Source organism: Melanotaenia boesemani, chromosome 15, assembly GCF_017639745.1.
Source record: "Melanotaenia boesemani isolate fMelBoe1 chromosome 15, fMelBoe1.pri, whole genome shotgun sequence".
NCBI classification, from domain to species: Eukaryota; Metazoa; Chordata; class Actinopteri; order Atheriniformes; family Melanotaeniidae; genus Melanotaenia; species Melanotaenia boesemani.
This window is the reverse complement of record NC_055696.1, coordinates 30,448,689-30,462,559: the sequence shown is the minus strand read 5'-3', so window position 1 is coordinate 30,462,559 and position 13,871 is coordinate 30,448,689. Positions and strand designations below refer to the sequence as shown.

Genomic DNA, 13,871 nt, shown 5'->3' with positions numbered 1-13,871 from the left:
GTGATGCTGGGGCAGATATTGTAGGGTAAGTGAATGGGAATCAGATGTGGCTGGTTAGGAGTCTGGAGAGTGACTGGCTGGAACAGGTGTGGCTGGTTAGGAGAGTGATTACTGGGGAGTTTGGCTGGGCAGAGTGACACAGGGAATGGAGCAGTTGTGACAGCTACAAATAAAGCATTATTGAATATTATTGAAATGTACACTAAAGTCTTTACATGTGAACTTAATTTTACCCTCTGTAAATTTTTAAATGCACATGAGCAACTTTTCAATATTTATATTATTTATCTATTCTATTATTTATCTGTTATCTGGTCTATTATTTATCTAGTATTTATTCTCTAACAAGGGGATTAATGGATCTGAATCAATGACAGCCCTCCTCATCACACTGTTCATATTTAGAAGTCATCAGACCAACGTCTCATGTGTTGATCCATATGAAAATTAACTTATTTTAACAAGATTACACGCGTAACATTTCACTTTTACCCAGTTTGGTTGATCAGGTAAAATGACAACATTGTCAGTAAATCTTCTGCAAAGACAAAAAATGAAGTCATTATGCATAAATTGTTAGTTATTTTTAATGAAACAGTTCAAATTTTGTATACATGATCTTCAAATACATTTACAATTAAACTTTTTTTTTAACATTACCACATTTGTGACTCTGCTTGACAGAAAATAAAATAATAAACCTGAAAAACAACAAAAACAATGATCAGTTAAATCTTTACTGAGCCGTAAAATCACAGCACATTTTCTACTGAATGTCTGAATCTGCGTTCTGAGTTCTGGAAATGTGCTTGGTAAGAAAAAGTGCTTACGAAGGTTAACGTTGTGGATTTTGTTTCTAAATCTTTACATGAAAAGCTCAGCTAATTGGTTGTTTTTAAAGATATTCAATTAGCTTCAGAGCTCTAATCTAATGTAGTGTTCCTTTAACATAAAGATTTCTGATTTCAGACAGGTACAGAGTTGTCCTTTGTGGACAGTTATTCATCTCCCCGTGTCTTCTTCTGCCCGCTGCTGACTTCCTGTCCATTGACCTGTTGCAGTTGCTCCTTTTCACCACCGGAGGCAGTACAGGACTCTACTACCTCTGTCTCATTGTATAAGCTGCTGCTGTTCTCAACATTTGCGTCTCTTTTCCCGGCAGTCTCCTCCATAGGTTGATCGCTCATGGTGCTGTTGCCATGGGGATGGTCGTTGAGCATGGGGTCATTGTTGGCGGAGGGGTTTGTGACAATACCCATGAAGAGAGGGGCCAGAGAGGCATCATCGACAAGGGCAAATAGGAAAGGGGAGCTGACAGAGAAGAGGGAGATGGAGCGCATGGTGGTCACAACAGTGGTGGCGGATGCTTCTACGCCTTCCTCGCTGAGTTCTACAGTGCTGGCGTGGCGGATGCTCGACACCCTGAGGGGCTGGTCAGAAATCCCAGACAGGTCAGGACCCGAAAACAAAGAGCCAAGTCCTGACAGCCAGAGACAACCAGAGGTGGAGAAAAAGGTCACTAATGATTATTTATGTGCTGCCAAAACAAAACAAATAGCTCTGACCTGGTGATGCCTAAATACCACCTAGTTAGCAAAATATTAGCATGAGACTTTCTAACACCTAAAACTTGTGGATCAAACACCTACAGGGGCCCCTGTGAGAGAAAAAACTGTAAAAGCCATGAACAGCAATGAACATAACAGCAACTAGTTTATGTGTGCGGGTGTGTGTCTGCATGTGTTTATGTGTGTATGTGTAGGTGTATATGTAAGTGTGTGTATTAAGCATTAGAGATGAGTTGTGTTGAGTGATCATGCAAATGCAACTGTGCCCCCGCCAAGGATGACAGGCTGACCGAGAGGGCTCCAAGGCCTGAGCAACCAGCAGCCACCACAGAGACCAGAACCGAGACCGCCCACTGCAGGTCCAGACAGAAGGAGGCAGAGGAAGGCCACAGTCAGAGGACATCCCACCCCAACCAGGGAACACAGCCCCCCTGGGTACCCAGGGCAGCAGTCCACCAGCCCTGACAGGCACTGGCCCTCCGTGCATAAGCCAGAGACAGAACCCAGAACCCTAAGGGCCATCCACCACCCCAGGGAAGGCCCGGCCCGACACCCAGGGAGGGCAGGACCAATCCAGACAGCCACCCATCGCAGGACAGTGCCTATCCCGGTGCCCATCCCAGTGCCCCCGGTCACACAACCCAGAGATCACAATGGCCCCCAATTCCCACCCACCCATCCTCTCTAAAATTTCCACCCCAGCCCATCCTAGTCATTAACATCTTCCTATTTCTGTCATTCAATCTGCTCCCTGTTTATTAAGATTTTGGAACCATGAATCACAATTGGCTCATTGACATGCTTGGCTGTATTTGCGTTTATAGTAAATCTCTGTATTGGTTCTCAAATGATTTCACAGAAAGAGGGCAGTGGATGAAACCAAATCTTTCCCGGCCCTTTCCTATCATTGAAGGTATCCCACAGAAATTAATCCTTGGTCCCACCCTTTTTTCCATCTACATTAACAGAAACTCTGTAGTGGATTCATCCATCCATCTCTATGCTGATGATACAGTCCTTCACTGTGTTGGCTCCTACCCAGACATAGATTATCAACAACTTCAGCTTAGTTTTCACATATTCCTCTCAAGATTATATCTTCAATTAATCACCTCTAGACCTCAAGTATATTTATCTGGGAATCTGGCTAGATAACAGTCTGCCTTTTTTAAACTATACTGACAAATTACATCCCAGGATTAAATAAAAGAAATACCTGCTTTCTCCAGAGCAGGGATCAAACTCCAGACCTCTTGGGCATCAGCAGGACCTGTGTCCTAAGGATTTTAAGGTGTTTTCCTGCTGCAACCCACCAGATTCAAATGAAATGGTTTGTTGTTAAGTTCTGTACCAGGCTTGTAAGGACCCTTTAATATGTGGCTGATGTGTTGCAGCAGGAAAACCTGCAGGACAGTGGCCCAAAAGGCTCTGAGCTCCCTGCTCTACAAAGCCCAGCTTCCACCAACATGTCCAAATCAGTGAGGAACGGTTTTGGTGCAGTTTGGTACAGTAGATCTTTATCTCTATTGTATTTCCAGGGCCAACCTTACCCTTATCTTGTAGGCAAGCTATAAGCCAATTAACAGCAGCGCAATGCCTTCATTTAATTATAACAAAGAATAAATTGACAGTAACAAAAAATGAGAATTTTGGACATCTAGCAGTTTGTCTTCTTTTTTCTTGGCCTGTGATTTTAAACAACAAAAATCCACTATATATTTAAAGATGGCGCTGTTCCTGCTTTGTTCTTATTGCAAAGTTGCACAGGAAGTGATGATTCTTTTGACCAGTCAGAGGGTTGCTGTGTGTCAAGCTCCACTCTTCAGGGTCAGATTGGAAGGATTGGGACCTCAACGGAAGGGTCGCAAAAAAAATGGATGGCCTGGATCGGATATACTAGAACTCTTTTCAGTTGTTTCCTGTGGAAACGAGAAAGATTGCGTACAAAACCATTCCATTCCAACCCGGACCCTTTAATGGAAATTGGACTTTGGTTTTAGTCTAATGTCACTTCCTCCCCTATGCTAACACTGGTTCAAATAACCATTCTTTCTGTGTTTGATTATGACTTTATTTAATTATGATGCCTTGGTGACGTCATATACAGATCGCCGTTTAATGGCTCATTACAAAAGCTTGATGTCCTCTACCATTCTGCCATCGGATCCTTTCAGAACATACAACTGCACTCTATAGTCTTCTCTTCACTGACTATCATTACATACCCAGAGCAAAATTGACTATTTTTGTCAATATAGGAAACTCTCTTTGGCCAGTCCCTTCCTTACTTGTGTCAGCCTCTGCAATAAAAACTAAATCTATTCTGCAAACTTTATTCTGTTGATGGTGCCTAAAACTAACTCCCTTTTATGTTTATACCTCTTTCAGACTAACAAAAGACACTGAGGCTAGACCCTCAGTCTTAGAGCTCTCACCCATTCTGGTCAGCACCTCCTCGAGCTCCTGCCGATATTGTAGCTTCATCTTGGGTAAGTTAATCTGCATTGCTTTTTCTTGAGGTAGACGTCTGTAGAGGTCAGAGATGTTTAATTTGGGAAGTACTGATGACACGTTTCCTCTGGGCAGGACGATTAAGAAGCTGGTGTTTCCTTTAAAGGCCAAACTGGCAACCTGAACAAGAGAGTCGACTTCTGTCATGTTGTTTGAATCTTTAAAAGGAACTAACTCAACAAAATGAAGGTGGGAAAATGTGAATAAAGTTTGCTCTGGACAAAGTATTTATTGAAACCTTGGTCAAACAAAGCACCTCATCAAACATTATCTTCCAGCTTTTCTTGAAATATCCTAATGGGATCTGAGTCAACTCACTGGCTCCTAAAGGGTGTATGCATGGAAGTCGGTGTTACCTGCGCCTGGAGATCTGGATCATCAATCAGGCGTAGAGGGTACTGAGCAGATTTCATCATGTCCACAGAGACAGAGTTTGTGTTGTCCAGGTAAAACATCCCCTTTGAGGTCACCTGGGGGTCGAACCGCGTCTTCCATTCACCTGACAACACAGTGAAGAGACAAAAGGAATCCCTTTAAAAGGAAAAGCCCCTGAGATTCAGATCTTAATTTAGGGCTAGATAACAAAGTGAGTGAATATATGTGAATGCTCTACCTTTATTGATTTTACATTTTGCTCGGCCAATGGGGTGTTGGGTTTACCTTTGAAGTACACAGCATTCATAAGCATTAGCACCAAATCTTGTGGAATGCTTTCCAGGAAGTTAGAGATCTGGCCATTGGTGACATTCTCCACCCACTGGTTGACCTCTTCCAGAGAGACTAAAGGGACGGGCCGGGATTTGTACCTGACAGGGGAAAAGCATGTTTGATAACAAAATTGGCTGCAAAAAGAGGAGAAGAATGTGTCATTTTCTAACTTTTTTTTTTTTTTTTTTTTTTTACTTTGGGTGAATCTCTATCGGCCACACTGCCAATCACAACTTTAAAAAGAAAATGTTTATAGTACAGAGGTTTTCTTGTTTGTCATTCAAACAACATATTGAAAACCTGGCATCTAAATTCAGGTTTAAACTAGATTTTATTTCAGAAATAGGCCGTTTCTCCCTAAGTCCTGTTTCCACCATCAGGATGGGACGGAATGCATCTAATTTGCGCTTTCACAGGCAAAAACTAGAAAAGGTGCCAGAATATTTGGCCAGGTCACTTTATGAAAGAGATCATGATCTCAATGGCTTTTATCTGTTTAAATTGTTTACAACCCTACACAATTTCCTGCTCAAATGCCGACAAACAGAAATGTATTCTTTCAGTTTTCTTTCATGTGAAACAAAACTGAAACAAAGAAAAAGTTAGTTTTGGTTGGGTAAATTCATACTCCACGAGAAGCGTCGTCCGTGTCAGGGGGAAGTTTTTCGAGCAGTAGTCACATGCCACATGTGTGTGTACAGTGTCAAAATTTGGTCCTCGAGGGCCTCTGTCCTGCAGGTTTTGGATTTTTCAGATTGATGGGTCAAAAAGTTTGGGCAGAACTTGGAAACTAAAGGTTGAGGAGAAATTTTTATTTTGAATCAAGCATGTTGTAGCAGAAAATATCTAAACACTGGGGCCCTCAAGGACACCCCTACCCTATGGGTTCGGTGTTAGTGTACTGTTATGGTAACTGGGTTTTTGTGTGTTTCTTGGTTTATTAGATTCTAAATATGGTTTGGGTTTCTGGGTTTTTGTCATGTCCAGTTTTGTTTTCCTGTTTTACCTCATGTGGTTTCTGTTCCTAGCTCATTATTCCACCTGGTTTGATTCCTCATTCATGTCACCTGCACCTAATTACTCCCTCTGTCTATAAATCCCGATGATTTTCAGTTTTGCCTTGTCAGATCCTGTGCGTGGTTCATGCACCTGTACTGTGTGTTTCCTACTCCTTAGTTCGAGTTAATAAACTCATTTACCTGCACTGACCTGTCTCCTTCCTTGACTGCCTGCAAGTGGATCCGCACCTCCAACAACAGTAACAGAAGGATCTGACCAGACATGGACCCAGCAGGCGGTAGGATTACCCTTTTTGAGTATCTTAGCCGAGAGGCAGCTAAGTGCTCTCCGACCAGTGTGGACCTAGATCCTCCGCTCCCCGAGTTTCCTCCCAAAAGGTCCCGGAGGAGGAGACCATTCAGGCGCAGGGAGCAGAGCCCTCCCGTGAGCATTACCTCCAGTAAACTGGTGGGATGGCTCCGTGGGTTGGATCCAGAGCTGGAGTCCCTGGATTATTTCCAGCAGTCGTGTTTCATGGGAACCAGATTGGTTTTTAGGACACCTTCACCCAGATGGTCCAGATGGCATGCCCCTGTGTGTACTCGTCTGGCAGCCATTAACAGGGACCCGTTTGACGCCCCTCATGCAGCCTCTGAGGGGGTCCATTGGAGCACTCCTCTAAAGCCAACTAAACAGAGAAGGTGCTCGAGAAGGAAGTGGCAGGGTTTGGGGAAATCCTCCTGGTCTCCTGTGCCGCCACCAGCTCCGGTGTCCACGTCTCTGGGTTTGCCACAAGCTCCAGTGTTTCAGCGCCCCATGCCGGCTTCCAGGTCCTGCCCGTCTCTTCAGATTCCTGTCCCTGAGGGGGTCAACGGTGGTGACGCCTCTCTTCTGGTTCCTGTCCCTGAGGGGGTCTCCGGTCGAGACGCCTCTCTTCAGAGTCCTGTCTCTGAGGGGGTCGACAGTCTTGGCGCCTCTCTTCTGGTCCCTGTTCCTGAGGAGGTCCCTGGTCAAAACGCTCCTCTCTCTCTTCTGGTCCCTGTTCCTGAGGAGGTCCCTGGTCAAGACGCTCCTCTTCCTCTTCTGGTCCCCGGTGCCGAGGAGATCGCTCCTACTGCTATGTTCTCTGGTTCCAAGGCTCGTCGTGTTATGGTGCCTGTAGAGCCCTCTGGAAAGTCAGTCCCAGTCAGTATGCCTTCCAGAAATCCAGCCTGCAGGAGATCCGTCTGCTCAGCCTGCAGGAGATCCGTCTGCTCAGCCTGCAGGAGATCCGTCTGCTCAGCCTGCAGGAGATCCGTCTGCTCAGCCTGCAGAGAATCCATCTGCTCAGCCTCCAGAGATCCAGCCTGCCCGTCCTCCAGAACTCTGGTCCAAGCCTGCCCGTCCTCCAGAGCTCCGGTCCAAGCCTGCCCGTCCTCCAGAGCTCCGGTCCAAGACTGTGCATCCTCCCGGTCGTCCTCCAGAGGTCGTCCTCCAGAGGTCCGGCCCAAGTCTTCTTTACCTCCGGGTCTACCGCCGGAGATTCTGCCCCGGTCTGTCTGGCCCCCCGGCCGGCCTCCTGACCAAATCCTGCTGTCTGCTCGTCCTCCGGGTCGTCCTCCTGATCTGACCCTGTTGTCTGCTTGGCCTCTGGGTCGCCCCCCTGAACTCTGTCGTGGGGCCTGTTTTGTTTTGGTCTTGACTGCCTGCAAGTCAAGTCCGACAACACACGCGTAACATTTGGTTGTATTCAAGAGTGTAAATCGGCCTATATTCATAATTTTTAATGGGGTACTTGCTGCCCCTAATAGGGAAAAGCACAATAGATTGTCTCTAAAAAGCTGATTGTACTTATGATGATATGATGAGGAAACTGTTCAGTTTAGTACAGTGTTGTTTTTGGCAGGCATCTCAGTTTTAGTCATGTTTTAGTCATGTCTAAGTTTCATAGTTATTGTCTAGTTTTAGTCGATGAAAACTCAAAGTTTTTAATCTAGTTTTAGTCAAATAAAAAAAAGTATTAGTTTTTAAAAAATTAATTTAGGTCAATAATACGTATTAAAAAGTGGAATCAAGTTTGACAGGTTAAAACAAGTATTGCAATTCATAAAACAAGTTAACCTTACTTAACGTTTTGCATAATAACCAGATCCTTTACCAGACTGATAGCTTTAGCTTTAGCCGAGACTTTCCCATCAACAGGGATGCAGTGCTGCCGTACTATACTTAACTTCTGTTGGGCAGAAACCTTTTATTTCTATATTTCTGCTTTTTTCACGAATTGATGCCCTACTTCATCATACAAATATGTCACACAAGAAAATAGCAGATCTATAAGTTCAACATATAGCAACACATTGTGAGCTTGTTGTTTGGTTATTTTCATCAATAATTACAAAATTAAAAGGAATGGTTTTAGACTTAGAAGGTTTCCCAGCCAACAGCAAATACTTTCTGATCTATCTAGGGTTCTGCATTGCACAGATAAAGTGCTAACTGCCAACAGCCAATACTGTAATCGATTAGTCCAACAAAAGCAAAGAGCAACAACATCCTTACTTTGGTAACTGTGGCTTTATTTCTGAGAATTTTCTGACGTGTCATACTCCACCTTGGATATACACATGCCCAAAATATGAGCAATGGATAAGAAACACATGCTGAACTTGAACTGGTCTGCCAGTGAAATTATGATGGATTTTAGTTAAAATATGTCCATATATTGTTTCATCGCTTCCACCAAACCCCTTTGTTGATGCTGCCGTCATGATTCATCTATGTGTTATGGGATATGTCTAACTGCTGTGTGTGTGGTTCAGCCAGCTCAGTGTGAGCGTGAGTGAACGTGCACGTGGAGGGAAACGTGCATCAGGAGTGAAGAGAGCAAAGAAGTAGTGAGTATGAACGAGGTCTTGTAAGAAAGCCGGGTTTTCAGCGCAACAGCTGCCTTCCTTTCCTTGCGTTTCACCCCGTTAACAAGTGTGGAGAGGAGCGTAGGGAGTTAACCCAGAAGCGAACACTACTTAGGCCCTGGAGAAGAAGGATCTCCCCGTGTCTTCCGAGCATGGTCAGAAGAGGAAAACGGGAAAGGTTAACGTATGAATGAATAAACTACTTGTCTGTGTGCACTGCATGTCTGTTGGTGGGCGTGGCCAAGGTGCACCAGCATTGCTGACTGACAGATTGCGCTCACAATAAGCAGAAATATCTGCATTTTTAATGTCGAACAATCAGCCCATGAACATTTTCGTCTCATCTCGTGTCATCAACGAAATCTCACAAGCGTTGCGTCATGTTTTCATCATCAGAGAGCCATTTTTAAGTAGTCACTGTCTCGTTATCATCATGAAATAAAAGGTTTGTCAACAAAATAAATTCGTCATCGTTGACGAAAACAACACTGGTCCAGTACAGTCAGGCTGAAACTGACACTAAACCAGTTGAGGCCAGAGAAAGTTCCAGTTGAGATGCAGAAATTTGACTAGTGTCTATAACAGAGGTCACTAACAAGCAGACCATGGTCCGGATCTGAACCTAGAACCTGTCCCATAAGGACCTAGACCTAAAATATAAAATCTGACGGGTTGCTTTTATTTTAACTGCTGCAACTTTTCCATTCTTTATGGTAGTGGTCAGGAAACACGTGGACCAGTTTAATGTAAGTTAAACCATCCTACGTGATACACTTCTGGTCTGTGAGGCTCCTGGCAGCATACTTTGCTATACTAAAAGCTTACAAAGACAAGAGTTTAAGAGGCAGCTAACAAGACAGTAGGAGAAAGAAAGCCAGTTACATAAAACAAAGGAAAAGATGCAAATGACTGCACCAGAGAAAGGTAGAAGGTTGCCAAAACCGCCTTTTATAAGTAGCATTGCGCTTGCTTTTCTGTGAAGTAGCTTGCAATTATCGTCAGTGGTGAGTTTTTGTGCTTGTTTATGTTGTTGTTGTTTTTTCTTGAGTGTGGTTGTTTATTTGAGCTTTTTCTGCTCCTGATTAAGGTCAGACATAGGCTACTACTGGATTTTCTCATAGCTTTCTACTATAAAGTAATAGACCACGGATGTGGAACAGGAAGCATGAGTAGTCTATTTTTTTATTATTATTTCTTTCATGATGTAGTGTCAACAGCCCTGTTTCCTTGGTACCGCGGCCGTCCCAACTGGCATGCCCTTACCCAGACATGCACGCACAACTTCAACTGACAAAGCAACAGTGATAATGGCTGTGAATAAAAATATTGTAATATATATATATATATATATATATATATATATATATATATATATATATATATATATATATGGATCTCTTTAAACTTCAGTTGAATACCCTGGTCTATAAAATAATGTGTAGAGAGGCACTCATAGGCTTTTCCCTTTATTGGCTGTTGTGTTTATTCAGCACTTAGAAATGAGACCTTAGTGCTGCCCGGCGAAACGTGCTCGTCTGTTGATGAATCACTTTCTCTGAAAATGCTTGTTTCAGTTAATTCATTAATTGGAAGTTTCTTGCTGAAATGGGGTTGTAGTTCATTTTGCTTTTGTAACCGTTTTAGAGCATAAGTGTTTAGTTTTACTGATGAAACATCAGTCTCAGGCCAAATGGATCTAGAAGTACTCCAAAGAAAACTAGTTCTGGGGCTCAGTGTATGTGATACCTGGCCAGAGAGTCCTCGACAAACGACAACTTCACTTCAAACCCTGAGGTGAGGAGGCAGAGAGAAAGAAAATGTGAGATTATTTCAGATTTATGACACTTTGCTTATAAATCCTCATCACTTGAACACTGGTCATCTCAAACCTGGTCTCAGGTACATGCGTGCTGCCACCTCCAGTGATGTGTTGCTTAAATGGGGAACAAGGCTTCCTAGTGTATGATGATAACATGGCAGACTGTGGGCATGAAGACTCCGTAGAAGAAGCTTCTCTGTCTCGTTACCAGCACCTGAGGGAATCAGATCATGTTAAAGAAAAGTTTCCAACCTCTGAACACGACAGAGTAATGTTACCATCAAGCTGAATTGAACTCATTTTGGTTTTCAGTGGTTCAGTCAGCCTTTGGAGAGGAAAACTTGAAAATTCCTGATATCTGCTACGTTTTCCACAGCCAAATAAACCTTTACCTGGTAGGCTGGTATAATGCAATACAGATAGATACTTCAGCTACAAAATAGCATGATGCCTTAATGGTGCATTGCCTGTCTTGAATTATAATGAACAAAAACAGAGTCAAAGGAGATTCAGCAGTTTGTGTGCTTTCTTCTTGACATGTGGCTTGAAAAAACAAAAACTCCACCATATATATTAGCACAAAGCTGTTCCTGTTTTCCATTTTATTGGGGAGTCGCACAGGAAGTGATGATTCTTTTGACCAATCAATAGATTGTAGTATATCTTATTGAATGACGGGGTGGTAAGCAAAAACTAGCAAGGGTGTCAGACTAAAGCTATTAAATAGCTGACGAATCTGTGACTATACAGTTTATACCCCGCCTGCCAGGTAAGGGTACGGTTGCTGTGAAATCCCAACAGAGATCAGGATTTACTAGACCAAACTGTCTCATCCTGAGTCAGACCTGTTGGTGGAAAAAAGGCAATACTACACTCTTTACAGTCAGATCAGTCAGCTCGGGACCCCAAAGAAAGGGTCCCAAACAAAATAAATTAATTAAAAAGTGGGTTGATTGGATATTCTGGTACCCTTCAGTTTTAGTCTGTAAAACCACATAAAATCTGCAGTGACCCATCTCATACCAAGCTAGACCCATTGGTGGAAACTGGAAATGTTTCTGAAAGCTTGTATTAAATAAAACCGTCAAATCAAGCCGTGTTGAAGTTAGACTGCATGGAATTATTCATTGACTATTTCCTTAAAGGACAAATTCTTCTCTGAGCCCTGGCAGCAGCCCAATTGGTTCAGTCTGAAATGTCAACTATTATGAGCTGTCTTGAATGTCTAAACAGATGTGTGGGACATTAGTCTGGAAAATCTTCCAGTGGAATGCTGCAAGGCAGAATCTGGACCCTATCTCATATGGAGAGGGAGATGTCTCATCTTACCATCACTGTGTGAATGATCAGCATGAGAGTTCGGTAAAACAAAAGAACGTTTCTATAATAAAACAAAATGATTCTGACAAACCTAAGGTGAGATGAGCGAGGGCAAAAGCCAGGCTGAGAGGAGAGAGGATGACATTTGGCTGCTGTGGGCTGATAGGAAGCTTTTCCAGAAGCTGTAAACCCAGTCGCTCTATGGCGCCACCTATCAGCCTGTGCTCCTCAGGACCAAACGCTCCTCTACAGCTGCTGTCCTTCTCCTTCTCTTCCTCTGATATACTAGAGACATCAGAAGCTGCTGTACTGAACTCGTCCTGCAGGTTTAAAAATGGAGCATCAGATGAACTGTTCCCCCTTTAGTGCAACAAAAAGTAGTTTACCTAGATTTCTCTTACTGTCGGTCCCAGGTGGCAGAGACAAAGCAAGAGAAGAAGAAGAAACAGCTTCATTTCCAAACCACCAACCTAAAAACATCAACCATGTTAAATCATGCACATTTAATAACCACTAGCTAATATTACGATCTTTGGTCCACTACTAGATTTGGAGAGTTAAAGCCTTCAGGCACTAAAAGTGTTCACAGTAGATATCATGGCCATCCAGGGACTGTTTGTCTATATATTTGGAGCCTGAACAACCAACCAGCAACAGTACAGCTTTGTTGCTGGGGGAAAAAACAGAAGAACTGATTGCGTTTCATTGTAACCTGACGGTACCTGTGTCTGTTCAGTTACAGTATGCAGTCCCTGGATGTTTGAGATATGGCTGCTGTGTTTACCAAGAGACTAAAGGTTACTGTTTCAGAACTGTTTTTGGCTGAATTACAAAACACTGAAGAGACACAACTCAGAAAACCCCAAACTCCACATGAACCCACCAATCACACCAATTAAAGCTCGACTTCATGCTTATTTTCATACCCTGCACAGACACCTTGATCCAACTTACTGGAATTTAAAACATGTTTTTTTTTTACCTGTTACTCTGAATATTTTTGTACTGCTGCAAAACCCTAGCTCCAAAACTCTTCCAAGTCACCGACTCAAAGGGTTCTGGTGAAATAAAAGACCCAAACTCACCTGGCCTGTGGATTAAAAGACTGGATGTGTAAAATAAGAGTAAAGACAGATATGACCAACCTCCTGGCTGGACAGCGCAGTGCCTGAACCCAACAACTGCCACCCCCTTTTTAGTGGGTTAATCATAAACCCTGGACCATCTGTGGTTGTCCCTGTCGTCCTTTCACAATGGTGTAAGACCACCAGACTCCCTTAATGTTCTGTAAAATTAACATGAAAACAATATAAAAATTAGCCTGTGAAAATCCAGGATTGATCCAATTAATAATTCATATTAAAAGTAAGTTATTTATTTTTTGCATTGAACTAATAAAAAATTGAAGCATGAATTAGAAAAGTCTTTTAATTATAAAATACTAACATTACACATGTTAATGGAGGCAATCATTGTACATTATTTAAGTTTTATTACATAATTTTGCACTCAAAATGCTAGTGAATATGAGTTTTTGATCATTGGCAGGCTAAAGAACTTACAAATTAAGCTAAACTGAATAACAAAGAAAGTAAACTGCTCAAGTATACTTGAGAACTTAAACTACAAATTCAGAAAAATAAATTAATAGAAGTTTATCTCAGACTAAAAGTAAGTAAAACTTAAGGCCTGATATATAGATGTTATTTATATAAAATAAAGAATACAAATGAATATGTATGATTTAAACTGAAATAAGAAGCTAAATACACAAACAAATACAAACCAACACTTATCTAAATAACAAAACTAAAATAAACTTCACAAAATAATCCAAAGGCTAAACTTGAAAGCAGTAATTTGACTATGAAGCTAAAATATACAATACTAGTTATTTTATAAAGTATATTTCAAATTCAAACTAAACTGGAAGAAAAAAATGCTCTTTTTGTCATGTCTGCTCTTCCTCTGCTGCACTCAGCATCACCAGCCTTCGTATCTTTGGTTCAGACAAAACATCTCCCAGGATGCCTCTGCTCCTGCCATCATGGACTG

At 42.4% G+C, this 13,871-nt stretch overlaps 1 protein-coding gene across 3 annotated transcripts; it reads right to left on the bottom strand.

Moving 5' to 3' along the window:
- Positions 1–569: 569 nt before the first annotated feature.
- serpinf2a (serpin peptidase inhibitor, clade F (alpha-2 antiplasmin, pigment epithelium derived factor), member 2a) lies at positions 570–12,986 on the bottom strand. 3 transcript variants are annotated; one of them, XM_042009161.1, is made up of 9 exons: positions 12,902–12,986; positions 12,218–12,286; positions 11,908–12,136; positions 10,567–10,710; positions 10,424–10,466; positions 4,740–4,885; positions 4,436–4,578; positions 4,004–4,199; positions 570–1,480 (listed from the first exon to the last, which is right to left on the bottom strand). In XM_042009161.1, exons 2-9 carry the CDS (start codon positions 12,269–12,271, stop codon positions 999–1,001), a joined length of 1,437 nt encoding a protein of 478 aa, XP_041865095.1. In that variant the 5' UTR covers positions 12,272–12,286; positions 12,902–12,986; the 3' UTR covers positions 570–998. The 3 variants fall into 3 exon arrangements, with proteins under 3 accessions (XP_041865095.1, XP_041865096.1, XP_041865097.1); XM_042009162.1 differs by having other exon boundaries at positions 12,962–12,980; XM_042009163.1 differs by lacking the exon at positions 12,902–12,986 and adding an exon at positions 12,799–12,818.
- Between the last annotated feature and the right edge of the window lie 885 nt (positions 12,987–13,871).